This window comes from Mixophyes fleayi, chromosome 6, assembly GCF_038048845.1.
Source record: "Mixophyes fleayi isolate aMixFle1 chromosome 6, aMixFle1.hap1, whole genome shotgun sequence".
Lineage (NCBI taxonomy): Eukaryota > Metazoa > Chordata > Amphibia > Anura > Limnodynastidae > Mixophyes > Mixophyes fleayi.
In genome coordinates this window covers 28,166,862-28,182,594 of record NC_134407.1, presented here as the reverse complement: position 1 = coordinate 28,182,594, position 15,733 = coordinate 28,166,862, and the positions used below count along the sequence as shown (strand labels likewise).

At 40.4% G+C, this 15,733-nt stretch overlaps 1 protein-coding gene across 1 annotated transcript in view; it reads right to left on the bottom strand.

Moving 5' to 3' along the window:
- The window catches only part of LOC142160968 (alpha-2-macroglobulin-like), a 99,960-nt gene that overhangs the window by 33,220 nt on the left and 51,007 nt on the right, over positions 1-15,733 (bottom strand). The window contains exons 14-18 of the mRNA XM_075216125.1: positions 11,386-11,531; positions 10,061-10,210; positions 9,816-9,986; positions 9,318-9,414; positions 1,259-1,391 (exon numbers count right to left, since the gene is read on the bottom strand). Coding sequence (XP_075072226.1) covers positions 1,259-1,391; positions 9,318-9,414; positions 9,816-9,986; positions 10,061-10,210; positions 11,386-11,531 — 697 coding nt within the window. The remainder of the gene's footprint in view (positions 1-1,258; positions 1,392-9,317; positions 9,415-9,815; positions 9,987-10,060; positions 10,211-11,385; positions 11,532-15,733) is intronic.

Below are 15,733 nucleotides of genomic sequence, written 5' to 3'. Positions count from 1 at the left end.
ATTGGACTGTTGAGGACTGGGGTAAAATCATTTTCTCTGATGAATCCCCTTTCAGATTGTTTGGGGCAGCTGGAAAAACACTTGTCCGGAGAAGGAATGGTGAGTGCTCCCATCAGTCCTGTGTCATGCCAACAGTAAAGCATCCTGTGTGAGGCTGTTTCTCAGCCAAGGGAGTGGGCCACTCACAATTTTGCCTAAGAACACAGCCATGAATTAAGAATGGTACCAAAGCATCCTCCAAGAGCAACTTATCCCAGCCATCCAAGAACAGTTTGGTGACAAACAATGCCTTTTCCAGCATGATGAAGCACCTTGCCATAAGGCAAAAGTAATAACTAAGTGGCTCGGGGATCAAAACATCAAAATTTTCGGTCCATGACCAGGAAAGTCCCCAGACCTTAATCCCATGGTCAATCCTCAAGAGCAGGGTGGACAAACAAAACCCCACAAATTCTGACAAACTCCAAGCATTGATTAGGTAAGAATGTGCGGCCATCAGTCAGTATGTGGCCCAGAAGTTGATTGACAGCATGCCAGGGCGAATTGCAGAGGTCTTCAAAAAGAAGGGTCAACAATGCAAATATTGATTCTTGCATAATCTTAATGTAATTTTCAATAAAAGCCTTTGGCACTTATGAAATTATTGTAATTTTACTTCAGTATAACATAGCAACATCTGACAAAAAAGTTCTAAAAACACTGAAGCAGCAAACTTTGTGAAAAACAATACTTGTGTCATTCTCAAAACTTTTGGCCATGACTGTACTTTAAGAGGAGAAAATAAAGCAGAGCGTGAGTGTGGATCAAAATAATAAGTAGTATATGGGTATGTACACATGTACAGATTTGATTCCACTCCATTCTATGAAGGCTACCCTTCAGGGAGATGAATTATCATTTATCTCTGTAAAGACATTTATTTATACCCATGCATACAAACAACATATACCATGTTTATCAACCATTTGTTAAAAAAGTTGCTTTTGTCAATGATGCCTGTGAGCTACTGTGAGAACACTCAAAAGATGGAAAGAACACTGATAGATAAAATTCGCTTCTGTGCAACTACCCTAATAATGAAAAATAAGATAAATGGGACAAGTAGATTGAGGTGGAGAAACATTTTATCACACTTTTCTTTCTTACAAAGGGGAACTTGTAACATAGGCTAGTACTGAACAAAATAGTAGATTTAGATCAGGCCTTTAAAAATTATTATAAAATAATAAACATTATATACACATATTCATACACTTACTCTGTCTCTACGGAGTCCCATAGCCAGGTTTCCGGGAACAATTTCCTCACAGTTTCAATAATGTTTTCTTGGAAAATCTCCGCTTCCGTGTAATAATAATCGCCTCCACTGAGCAGTCTCGCTGGTGGACTATCTGATAGCGTATGATAAACATATGATACCAATGATATACAATGACAGAATAGAGCAAGAAAAAAATGAGAAAGCTCATATATGTGAGTAGATAGCTGTGAATTTCTAAAACACATGCCATATTTCATGTTAGTATTTATTGCTATGGGCAAACTGTATATTGGTACTCCTGCACCATTTGGTACAGGAAATAATGACTAACTAAACATATTTCTTTTTAAATAGTAATAAAATTCAATATAGCTTTTCTTTTGTAATTACTCGCCCACAGCATTGCCTCTTGCATATCTTCCTGCCGTGATTCTCTTCTAGAGGTTTCCCAGCAGTCGGCAAACTAAAACCTCACTATCGGCCAGTTTTTGAGATATGTAAGATTGGAAATGCAACTGTTACCAGCTCCCAAATTTAAAAATTTCAGAATTTGATAAAAATTGCATCTTACTCTGGTCTCACTAAATAAGGATTATCACATATCACAAGACTAGACTAAGAACCAATTGGATTTGCTGGATTTGCATCAATTGGATTTGTTGCCAGGCTGCCTGTCACATATGGGGATTTGGTGATCAGCAAATACTATTGCCATTGGCTCTGCTGAGGGGAGAGGAAGGTACTAGTTAGATGGATCTAGTAGATGTTAGCTGAACAGCAGCAAAGCTGTATGAACAAGCAAGAGAGAACAGAGCTGCAAGAACAGGTAAGAGAGAATGGTACAATCTGTCTAAATTTGAATGCTGGGGAATACTCCTGAATATTCCTTTAATGCAATGGCAGGGGGGGCATTATGGGTATATTAGACTGGAGCTGGTGGAACCCTTAATTAGGCCCTGGGAACAGATAATCAGTGTGGTAATGAGGAGGCGGTCATTGGCAGAGCAGGGGGGGGGGTGCGTGCTGTGGCTATTCAAAAATACACATGCGCCAGATTAATATCTAGGAATTAACAAATAAAACATATGTCCAATAGCTGAAGCATTGGCAAAAGTGGATCAAGCAGCAGGACAATGATGTCAAGCACATCGGTAAATCTACAACTGAATGGCTGATAAAGAAAATAAAGTTTTGTAATGGTCAATTCAAAATCGAGATCTCAACCCCAATGAAATGCTTAGATGGAAACTTAAGTGAGCTGTGCCTGAGCTGGCCTCAATCATCAGTGTACTGAAGCAGTGTTATAAGAACGAGTGAGCCACATTTCTTCAACTACAATATAAGAAATGGACAAACTCATACAGAAAATATTTACTTCAAGTTACAGTATTGCTGTTAAAGAGGATCCTAAAATCTACTGAATCATGGATTGTCCTTACTTTCTCACACATGGTTTCTTCATATTGGATTCTTTATTGCTGAATAAATAATAACAATGTAACATCTGGGCTGTGATAATGGATTTATAAAATTTTACTTGATTAGGAATTATGCCCTGATATGTGAAAACACTAAACTGAAGATATTTGTATAAATGTATATGTGTGTGTCTATATGTATGTATATATACTATGGGCTTGATTCATTAAGGAAAGTTAAGGAAAAGTAAGGAAGGAAGGCAAAACCATGTTGCATTTTAGGGGGAGGTAAATTTAAAATGTGATGGCAGATTTATATTTGGGGTAAGGCATGTTCTGGGCTGTCACAGTCATATAGTCTTTGGTTTGCCCACTTCCACTTGTCCACATATCTGTGGTTAAGTGTACAGTGGGCAGAATGACATTTTTGAGCCCAATTACTACATTTTTAAAACTTTTTGGTATAGTTGCGGAATAGCTTTGTGGGAAAAATGGAGTCGCAATGGAATTTTGTAACGGGGACACAAAACATCAATTAACTGTTAAAAACCAGCTGCGTTTATTGTGGATATTGGACACAGATCTAACACTAGCATAGTAGCCATGGTGTCTGTGATCCGCTTGGCGACTGGGTGACTCCTGTCATATTTGCTTCCTCTAGCAAAAGATTGTTTAACAGTTAATTGTTGTAATGTAGTAGTGTTCTTTTTATTGGGCTTCTTGTGGGAGGAAGATTCACCCCCAGCAGTAGAAACAGCAGCAGCAGTGGGACTAACGCTTAAACATTCTTCAGAGGAATCAATTATAGTGCAGGAGTCATCCAGCCTTACTAAGTGGGATGCAGCGCTAACTCCGACGCTACTGAGGATATTGATGAGGACGGTGTTGTGGGTGTAGAATACAGCCGTTGGGATGTAGGTGACAGAAGGGTCCTAGCTGATGATGGAGTGCTTATAATTGTTTTGCCATAACTTACAGCTTTTCCCAAAACCTTGCCATGAACTCTCGTCAAATGGCGTAACATGGATGAGGTTCCAAGATGGTTCAGGTCCCTCCCTCGACTGATTGTGGCTTGACATACACTGCAAATGGCTATACAACTGTTGTCAGGATTTGGGTAGAAATAATTCCTCACATAAGAAGTGGATTTTTTTGTTTTATGCCCAGGCATGACAATGGCCTTTTTCTTGTCACGTGCCAGAACTGCTGCCACTGGTGCAGGACTTACACAAACAACCTCATCCTCATCAACATCCTCATTAGCACCCTCGTCGGCTACAAAAATCTCCCCCTCATCCTCTTACAATTCCAAAGTGGCATCCTCAATTGGTGTATCATCGGCTATACTTGGGCTGTTCAGGCACACATCAGCAGAAATCTGGCACTAATAGAGAAAGGCAAAGGCCTTATTCTTTCTTTGCCACTGCGTGTGTAGAATGGCATGTTGGCAAAAAATTTAATCGGCAGTTAACTTTTCATCAGTTACAGCTCTTTTTCTCTTCAACACGGTAAAGAAAATGTTTGGGTGTGTTTTTTTCCCTGACTTAAAAAGACTATGTACTTTTACATAGGCTTTACCAGATGACGTACAAGGAAGACTACCATCAGGACTGTTGCCAGCAGCTGCTTGCTGATCCTGCTCATATGTGGACTGCTGTGAATCCATTTTAATGAGACCCAAAGCACTTGTAGTGCAAATTCAGAAATATATACTGCTGGTATCTCCTAATTTCAGCATCAGAAAAATAGTTTTTTTCAAATAGGGGAATATCTGACACCCCCAAACACTTGTAGTGCAAATTCAGAAATATATAGTGCTGCTAGATAATACTTTCAGCACCAGAAAAATAGTTTTTTCACAGAGGGGAATATCGGACACCCCCAAACACTTGTAGTGCAAATTCAGAAATATATAGTGCTGCTAGATAATACTTTCAGCACCAGAAAAAATGTTTTTTCACAGAGGGGAATATCTGACACCACCAAACACTTGTAGTGCAAATTCAGAAATATATAGTGCTGCTAGATAATACTTTCAGCACCAGAAAAAAAAAATTTCACAGAGGGGAATATCTGACACCCCCTAACACTTGTAGTGCAAATTCAGAAATATATAGTGCTGCTAAATAATACTTTCAGCGCCAGAAAAATAGTTTTTTCACACATGGGAATATCGGACACCCCCAAACACTTGTAGTGCAAATTCAGAAATATATAGTGCTGCTAGATAATACTTTCAGCACCAGAAAAATAGTTTTTTCACAGAGGGGAATATCGGACACCCCCAAACACTTGTAGTGCAAATTCAGAAATATATAGTGCTGCTAGATAATACTTTCAGCACCAGAAAAAATGTTTTTTCACAGAGGGGAATATCTGACACCACCAAACACTTGTAGTGCAAATTCAGAAATATATAGTGCTGCTAGATAATACTTTCAGCACCAGAAAATTTTTTTTTTCACACATGGGAATATCTGACACCCCCAAACACTTGTAGTGCAAATTCAGAAATATATAGTGCTGCTAGATAATACTTTCAGCACCAGAAAAATAGTTTTTTCACAGAGGGAAATATCGGACACCCCCAAACACTTGTAGTGCAAATTCAGAAATATATAGTGCTGCTAGATAATACTTTCAGCACCAGAAAAAATGTTTTTTCACAGAGGGGAATATCTGACACCACCAAACACTTGTAGTGCAAATTCAGAAATATATAGTGCTGCTAGATAATACTTTCAGCACCAGAAAAAAAAATTTTTTCACAGAGGGGAATATCTGACACCCCCAAACACTTGTAGTGCAAATTCAGAAATATATACTGCTGGTATATAGTATTTTCAACACCAGAAAATAGCTTTTATAGAACTGGGGAATATCTGACACCCCAAACACTTGTAGTGCAAATTCAGAAATATATACTGCTGGTATCTAATAATTTCAGCACCAGAAAATAGATTTATTGGAACTGGGCAAAATGTCACACCCCAAGCACTTGTAGTGCAAATTCAGAAATATATACTGCTGGTATATTACTATTTGTGCAGGCAGAAAATAGTTTCTGGAGGAGGGAATATGACACCCCAAACAGTTGGTAATGTTTGCAAAAATGCCTCCTCTATCCTCCTGTCTTTCTGCTGTAAGAAGTGCTATAAGAAGTGCTCTCTCCCTGCTCTAATGCTGCCTGCGACCTAACCCTTCTCTCTCCCTCTGTGAAATGGCGCTGGATTGCTGTGGAGGCGGCTATTTATGCATTTCAAACATTGCGAGAACCGAGCTCCGAGATCCGACGAAGTCACGATGACGTTTTGCCTCGATTTCGAATCCGAATTGGCGCCAGAGTACCGAGCCTGCTCGGCTCGGTACTCGGATACCTCAAGTTCGGGCGGGCTCGGTTCTTGGGGAACCAAGCCCGCCCATCTCTACTACTACATGACAGGCAGTCTGGCAGCAATCGATGCTAGCTGCCTGTCAGTACAGCCGCGGGCGCTTCTTACTGTGGTCACGTAAGATCAGGACTTCCACACCTCACGTGACCACAGTAAGAAGCGTCAGTGGCCACACTGACAGGCAGCTAGCAGCGATCGCTGCCAGGCTACCTGTCATGTATAGCGCTGGAGAAAAGACTGCTGCCCAGGAACAACATGTAAGTCCTAATGTCTGGGGGCGGAGGGGCTGGAAACAATGCTAAAGGGGCAGATAAAGAGGCCAAGGGGGGTAGGTGAAGAGGCTAATGGTGGCAGGTAACAATGCTAATGGGGGCAGATAACAATGCTAAAGGGGCAGGTAAAGAGGCTAATGGGGGCAGATAACAATGCTAATGGGGCAGATAATTCTAAAGGGGCAGGTGAAGAAGCTAATGGGGCAGGTGACATTGCTAATAGGGGCATGTGAAGAGGCTAATGGGGGCAGGTAACAATGCTAAATGGGGCACGTGAAGAGGCTATAGGGGCAGGTAAAGAGGTTAAAAGAGTCAGGTGACAATGCTAATGGGGTCAGATGACAATGCTAAAAGGGGGCAGGTGAAGAGGCTGAATGGGGCTCATGAAATGGTCGAGGGGACTATTTAAAAAAATAGAGCCGCTTTGGGGGGGCATAATCTTTGTATTGTGTGGCAGTTATGAGGATGGTCTCTGTGGTTCTAGATCAGTGTTTCTCAACTCCAGTCCTCAGGACCCCCTAGCAGTACATATTTTCCATATCTGCGTGCTGGAGCACAGGTGTAGTCATTACTGACTGACACAGTGTAGCAGGTGGTATAATTATTTCACTGGTCACCTGGAAATATTGCACTGGACTGGGGACTGGAGTTTAGAAACACTGTTCTAGGGTCATTAGAATGCTAAATATTAGTCAGATGGGGCTGATAGAGGCTTATATTTGATTATAGCTCTTTGACAACAATTTTCATATATTTTATTGCCTACATATGCCTGTGCTATGGGGTAGTTTTATCTGGCCACAATGGACTGTTGTGTTCTGGAGCCTAATCATTCAGGATTCATTAACATTTAGCATTATAATACAGTTGCTGCATATTTTCAAAACAGGACCCCAACTTTCCAGAAGCCAACTAGAAGACAACAAAGCTGCAAGAAAAGGGAACAGAGAAGAGCAAGAACAGGTAAGAGAGAATGCACTATCTGTCTAAATTTGAATGCTCCTGAATATACATACATATTCAGGAGTATTCCTATAAGCTTATATTGGGGAAGGGGCTGCGACGGTAATAGCCTAGGGCGGCTGGAACCCTTAATCGGGCCTGATCACCATCAACCCCTTACATATAGCTTTCCCCTTCATTTATGCCATTGTCAGCCCCCACTGTACTGATTCCAATGCCAATCCTCCCTACACTGTTATTATTTCAAACCACCCCTAAACATTGGGCACATTTAGGGCTCCTAAACAATTGTTGAAAACAACGTTTTTTGTTGCAGATGCTTGTAGCATTTCACCTTTGTGAGAAGTGCACATAGAAAGCAATTTATGATAAGGATAATTTTGAATGCATTTCTTGAAACACACACTAATATATATATATATATATATATATATATATATATATATATATATTATGAGTTTGCATTTTATGAATTTGCATCTCGTGACATCAGGAAAAGATGCAACAGTGTGGTGAGGTGTTCATATGCAGCTCTGGCAGACTGATGAAATCCGATTGTGCCAACATGTTCCGTAATAGAACTTATTAAACAAAGTCATATATGTTTCTATGAAGGGAATATTGAGAAAGGAAGTGTTAGTAGGCTACTAAACAAGTTGCAGCACAGAGGCATAACCGCAGACAATGCAAATGTATTTATGTATTTTTTATAACACAGGACTGGCATTGCTTTAGAAATTACCCACTGTGTCTTACATCCAGGTTTTCCTAAATGTTACTACAGCCAAATTCCAGTAGTTCTAAATTCCGTCTACTTTTGTGCTGGCCCCACCTACAACTGATTTGGTCCCGTCCACATGAGGCTACTTCAAGAATTTTCTTCAGGGCCATTTTAAGTTCCCAATCCATCCCTGCAGTTATCGCTGCACAAAGGGGACCAACTCCATATTAAAGTATATGTACTTGAATACAATGGGTCTGATTCATTAAGGAAAGTTAAGCAAAATATAAGTAAATGAGGCAAAACCATGTTGCATTGGAGGGGGAGGTAAATTTAAATATGGGGACAGATTTATATTTGGGGGAGGGCATGACCTAGATCAACTTTAAATTTCAGTGTACAAATAAGCCATCAAGCATTTGTGTAGCTACATGAAAAAACAGACAATATTTCCCTTATGTGCAAAATAATAATCTAATTTGCACCCCTTGCATTGCAACATGGTTTTGTCCAGGAAACTTGAGTAGGATAACTTACTCAATTCTTTGCTTAATTTTCCTTAATGAATCAGACCCAATGTCTTTACAGTCCCTGTTGGTGTAATGGTCAAGTGTCTGAATAATTTTGTCCATATAGTGTGTGTGTGTGCGTGTGTGTATAAATGATATATATATATATATATATATATATATATATATATATATATATATATATAAATTAATCTATATTTAAAGTTTAAAAAACATATACTATTACAATAATTCAAATAACAAACATATAGTAACACAAAGACAATAATGATACAATATTGGGATCCAACATTGTGGTCTCTGGCGAACAGTACATGTGAGGTAAGAGAAAATGCATTTTTAATTTCCAAGATGTGTTGAAATATTGGACAAACTTGGTAATAGTTTTAACCAGAAATGAACCGTATGGCATTGGATCTTGTGGGCATTAAAATAAAATCTGATTAAATTCAATGCTGATTCATTAGCATTGGTTGTTTGAAATATCATATGACACTCAGAATTTGGAGTCAGTCTCCATGTTAAGATTATATTATATACTGAAATAAAGAGATTTAATTATCCTCTTGGCCTTTGTAAAAAAATAAAATAACAATATTTCCCTTTTTGATATCTTGAGACTTATTAATTCTAAACAATATATTATGATTTAAACAAAATACAGTGTTCTGAAAATAAGACAAGTGGACATATGTTAATACAAAAATTACATGAATAATAATTGTAATGATAAATGTAATTCCCAGCTTACTAGTCATACCATAGTACACTACAACTCCGGGATATACTCCATAAACCTCTTGGCAGAGAACTGGGATTCTGATCCTAAAGTTTGTGGCGACTTTCAGACCCATTTGCTGTAAAGACAAATACATTTCAATTTACTCAGAATGGAAAGACTAGGAGGCAGTTATAGAAAAGAAACTAGAGAAGGATATTGGCATTGAATGAAACACATCACCAGCAAGAACAGCAAGACACAATAGATGAATACAACTAAAGAGAACCAAATAAATCAACCTATCGCAGTCCTTTTATTGTGGAACTACAATTCCCAGAGGTTGGTAGTGCTTGCTGACATACATAGTTCCACAATTGCTGGAGAGCCATTGGTATCTCTGGTATACATGGTCGTTTTTGGGTCACTTATATGGTTAAGAGATATGCTTGTTATTAAACCTCATACAGAGGCTCAAGAGAAAATAATTACAAGCTTCTCAAAAGAGGAGATTAAAAAACATAACCATGCGTAACTGACCTTAAAGATTTCATAAGCATCAATGTCCCCATCAGGGGAAGAGGGACGATAAAATACTCCATTCATAAAGACAGGCTCCAGCTTGATGCATGGGTCTTCACGTTGCTCCTCTAGGTAATGGCCATCATGGTTGTAGCCAGACATGTCTACAACTGGCAGCAGGTCATACACCTGAATAGAGGAAATAGACTCAGTCACAGTGGCTGTAATAACTACATCATGCTTAAGATATTTCATTTTCATACCGATTTTGCAGACAATTCAGCCTCAGGTTTCAACAGTAAAACACTGGCATCTATTGCTTGCAGTGCACACAGAGAGTTTGGGTGAGAGGAGAGAATGAGATCGACATTTGATCCTGGAAGGGCCTCAGGGACAGAGAAAGAGTGCTTCACCTGAATCGAGATATAATGACATAGAGTTAAATTGTAGTAGAGGTCGACTCACAGATTTCTCTCTAAATCTGAATTCCCACTGCTTGTGACCTTAGATATGGTTATGTTATCTCAACCAGAGCCTAGTGCTGTCAGATCTATGACTGACTTGGTCACACATTTATGTAGCTAAATCTGAAAGATTTGGGGGTATATTTACTAAACTGCGGGTTTGAAATAGTGGATATGTTGCCTATAGCAACCAATCAGATTCTAGCTGTCATTTTGTAGAATGCACTAAATAAATGAAAGCTAGGATCTGATTGGTTGCTATAGGCAACATCTCCACTTTTCCAAACCCACAGTTTAGTAAATCCTGGTGTTGAGGCCTCTTTCTTTAGCGCAGATTTAGCATGTTCAGTGTGTGACTAGGCACATAGTCAGAAGCAGTCATAATTCAACCACATTTTTTAGTGTGCCCCATCAGCATCAGAAATATTGTGATCAGAATTTGATTTTGATTGTGATCATTTAGGTCTAAAATGACATAATTATGCAGCAGATGCACTGTATAGAGGGGTCCAATAAAAATCTATACACATTGCAATTTTAATGGGCAACTCTAACTGGCTTCAAACTATATTAGCTTTGTGTCTAAAAAGACTGCTGATTGGGATCTATAAGTTGTTGGTCAGGACAACTGACCAACAACTAGATCTTCCAACTAGATGGTAAATCTAGTTGGAGGATGACTGCAGCTGACCATAGATGTGGTCAATGCTCAACCTTCAAGGAGGAGCAGCTAGTGCCCTAGCAGATCTGCCCATTATATCTGTGCACCAAACGGATGGACCTCTTAGATTTCTGTATTTGACCAAACCTAACATCCATGGGACCTTAAGATGTACGTGGAAATGAACGTACATTCTGCACTAAGACTTGTGGTTAAAAAATAAAAGACTGACCAAAAATGCTAATCACAAAACCTTTTATAACAAAAAACAATTTTCTACCAAAATTAAGTTTTATCTTTACATAGTTAAACTATGTACAATATGATAATGCACCAGAGGGGAGCTATATAGAATCCATTACAGCAAAATTAGATTAGATTAATTTGCCAAAAAAACATATATTTAGGGGTAACAACCAGTCAGTTTGACACCATACTGTAAATGGAAATAATGACACATTACCTTGTTGGCAAAGCACCTATCCACTTTGAAGCTGGAACTATCTGCAATGACCTCACCACTCTCCAGAACAAGGTACACCAGCACCTTGGCCAGTGGGGCAGTGTTAACATTGACAGGAAGGGGAAATGTAAATTGTCCATGTGATGCTATCAGGAGAAATAGAATTAAAAGAAATCACAGAATATAAACCACTTTCATGAGCATGTGAGATTAGAACTCAGATGTGGTAGATGGAAGAATGTGTCTGTTAGAATTAGCAGCAGACACAAATCAGAATCTGCTCTTAAACCTATGAATAAACAAATCTCTGAAACAATGGACAATTGGGATTATAAATGTTGGCTTAATTAATTAGTTAATTAATTAATTAATTAGTTGTGTGAACAAGCATCTTTCTTATGGTGAGACATAATATTAGCAGAAGACCAGATCATTTCTGAACCCTCACATTAATTAACAGACTGTGGAGACCTGTAGATTGACTGATACTGCTATATTACTAAAGCTGGGTACACACTACAGAATTTTCCACCAACTTTTATGCCGATCGAATTATATGCGATCGATGTTCCGATCGCTCGGTCCATGGACTGCATACACACTAGCCTTGTTTAGGACGATGAAAGGAAGAGCGGACGTCCCTTTAGCGACTTTTTACAGCCATGTTGTCGTGAGCAATGACTGTAATTTCATACTCACTGTTGTGGATCGGTCGGAAGTTTATACACACTACACAGCGGAAACGAGATTGGAACGAAAATATTAAACGGTACGACCAACCAAATGAGGCGACAATCGTCCATTTGGGCAGACTTTCGACCATCGTGTCCCTGCACACACTGACCCGACTTTTGAACGAGCGGTCGTATGTCGGCTGATTGAGCCGATTATTGGATGAAAACCGTGTAGTGTGTACCCAGCTTAACTCAAACATCTGATCCTATTCTGATTGAATCATTGACACAGATAAGGAAGGTACTTCACTAAGTATTACCTGCATAAAGCAGATGATCAAAATCAATATTTAAATACCATTTCATTAAATCATAAAGGGAGCAAAATCATTTGAACAATATCAGAAAATATAATTGGAATGGTAGAAATAAAAGGCATCGAATGACATAGAAGCATTAACTGCAATTTTTAATTCACATTTCATTTTTATTATCACTTCCTTAACTGTAATTTAATTATAGTAAAAGAGACATCCAGGAGTGTCCTACATAATTACACCCTTTGTCGTTTGTCTTTGAATTAGTATTGAATGTGTAAGGATACACCCCCAATATCCAAGTATAGCTAAACAAATGGTTTGGTAATAAACTAATGGAATTATGTAACATTTCCATGGATGTTTAAATAAATAGTGTGGCTGTAGATTTTTCTTTTCTGGAATACACACGATGTACCCTACTTACCTAACTAATAGCTATAAAGTAATGCATGGTTATGTGTCACAAAGCTGGAGATATAAATGGTAAATCCATTAGAATGTGTAACAAAGGGAGGTATTGTAACGGACTTACCTGTCCCCGCCGTCCTGAAGCCGCACTTTCGCATCCAGCGATCACGTGACCGCAACCCGGAGGCGGTCACGTGACAGCAATCTAGAGGCGGGAATTTTGAATCCCCGTCAGTACTTAAAGATCACTCTGACACTCGCTGAGTGTCAGAGCAACACTTACCTGTTCCTGGCTCCTGTGCTTCGTGGATTGCTTGTCTTCCAGTCTCCTGTGCCTTCCTGTGTGCTGATCTCTGCCTGTTAGACTATCCTGGCTCTACAACCCCTGTGTACCGACCCGGCTTGCTGACTATCCCTCTACTCTTGTGACCCGTGTACCGACCCCGGCTTGATTGACTCCGAGTTATCTCCTGATTCTGCCTGCCTCCATTCCTGTGTACCGACCCGGCTTGATTGACTCCGCATCTTCCACTCCACTCCGCTGCACTACATCTTGAGGCGAACCTGAGGACCGCGACCTGCGACTCCTGGCAGCGAAGTCCACCCCGCCTTGCGGCGGTTCTTGGTGGACACCGGGGAGATCGTTAGACTCCACACCTCAGGTAAGCCAGCGCTAATTAAGATTAGTAATAGTAATCCCTTATCTGTTACAGTTTGCTCTGACCATGAATTCAGCGGCAAGAGCAACTTTTAAAATTCTTCAATAGTTTATCTACTCGGTTGGATGTTGTTCAGAATACGCTGGTGGCTAGCAGACCACCTGCTCCGGCGGTTGCAGCCCCAGAACCCCAGCCCGTAGCGGCAGCTTCCGCCTCGCAGTTACGGATACCTAACCCACCTAAGTTCGATGGGGACCCCAAATATTGCAGAGGATTTTTAAATCAATGCTCCATACAATTTGAGCTGTTGCCAGGGAACTTCCCTTCCGAAAAAGCTACAGTGGCCTATGTGATTTCACTGTTGTCCAGTCAAACCTTAGTCTGGGCTTCCCCCTTATGGGAGAGGAATGATCCCATTTTGTATAACTTCAACACCTTTTTGTCTACTTTCAAGAAGATATTTGACGAGCCAGGGAGGGTATCTAATGTCGCTACCGGCTTGTTACATCTTCGCCAAGGAAACCAGTCTGTGGGACAGTATGCAGTCCACTTCAGAACTATGGCCTCTGAACGTTGCTGGAATGACAAGGCTCTAGTGCAGTGGTCAGGGAACAGGGGTAAATTATCCCAAATGGGGTAAAAATGAAATTCCTGGGGGTAATGCTGCCGATTCACATGCTGTCAGTTGGATTTTACCCCTTTAAATGTGAAATTGCTGTTGTACCAGAAGAGCCTCAAGGGTTGGCAGAGGCACTGCTTGAGCTTTGATGCAATAATGAAGCATGTATTGCATTTGAAAACAAAGCAGATCTGTCATAGTTTTGGATGTCAACAGCTGCAAAGGCATTCAAAATTGCACATGAGGAGGCAGTTAAAAAGTTGCTGCCTTTTGCAACAACCTACCTTTGCGAACAAGGATTTTCCACTCTAACAAACATAAAAACAGAGAAATCGATTGGACGTTGAAGACTGTATCCAAAATGCTCTGACATCAAAATGCCCCAATATTGATGCTCTCATATGAAAAATGAAGCAACATAATTTCTCCAAAACCTGAAGTTTTGAAGTTGAAGTATTCAAAGAAATTTTGAATAGATTCAATAAAATTTTGAATTCCAATAATTAATAATATATGATTTCCTTCCTTTCAAATCAAGGGGGTAATGTCGGCGTAGCTAAATATATTTGGGGGTAAAAAGTAAAAAAGTTCCCTGACCCCTGCTCTAGTGGCTACGTTCTGGCAGGGCCTTTCAGACCGGATCAAAGACGAGCTGGTATCTCGGGAACTCCCTACTTCTCTGGACGATATCATCTCCCTCTGTGTCAAGGTTGATTTGCGTTTCAAGGAGCATAGTTCCGAGAAAGAACAATCTCGGTGCAGTATGATTCGCTTGGCCCCCAACTTCCAATAACCTGTTCTTCCTCCCGAAGAACCTATGCAACTGGGGAGGACCCGCTTGTTGGCTGAAGAGAGGGAGAGGAGATTTCGGAACAAGTTGTGCCTGTATTGTGGAGAAGGTGGCCATCTTCTAAGTTCTTGTCCCAAACGTCCGGGAAACGACAGGGCCTAACGAGTTTGGGAGTTGTATCGTTGGGCCTCTTCTCTCAGTGTCAGTCAGTTCCTTGTAGTAATGATTGCCTTACTATTCCTATTTCCCTTCAGTTAGGACATAATAACTTCCCCGCAGTCTGCACTTCTTGACTCCGGAGCCGCAGGAAATTGCATCTCAGCCGCAGTAGTTAAACAATTCTCCATTCCCACACAAGCCTTGGAACAACCCATCTCACTGCTGGCCATTGATGGGAGAAGAATTCCTGAGGTGTCCATCCTGGTATGCACTATTCCCCTCCTTCTCCAGGTCGGAGCGCTTCATCAGGAAAAGATTTCCTTTCTAGTAATTCAGAAATCTACTAACCCAGTTATCCTAGGACTTCCCTGGCTTCGTCTCCATTCTCCCACCCTAGACTGGAAATCAGGTCACATATTGTCCTGGGGACAATTCTGCTTCTCTCACTGTCTCCAGAGGGTGGTCCCTCCTGATATTCCCAGACGTTCCCAAACATTTCCAGTGTCTCTTCTGCCTAACCATACCAATCCTTCTCTGATGTTGTTTGTCAACAAAAGGCCACAAGACTCCCTCCTCACAGAATCTGGGATCGTGGCATTGACCTTATGCCTGGAAAACCTATTCCCCGGGGCTGTGTTTACCCCCTTTCTCTTCCGGAATCTAAGGCTATGGAGGAGTACGTCCAAGAAAATCTAAAAAGGGGCTTCATCCGCAAGTCT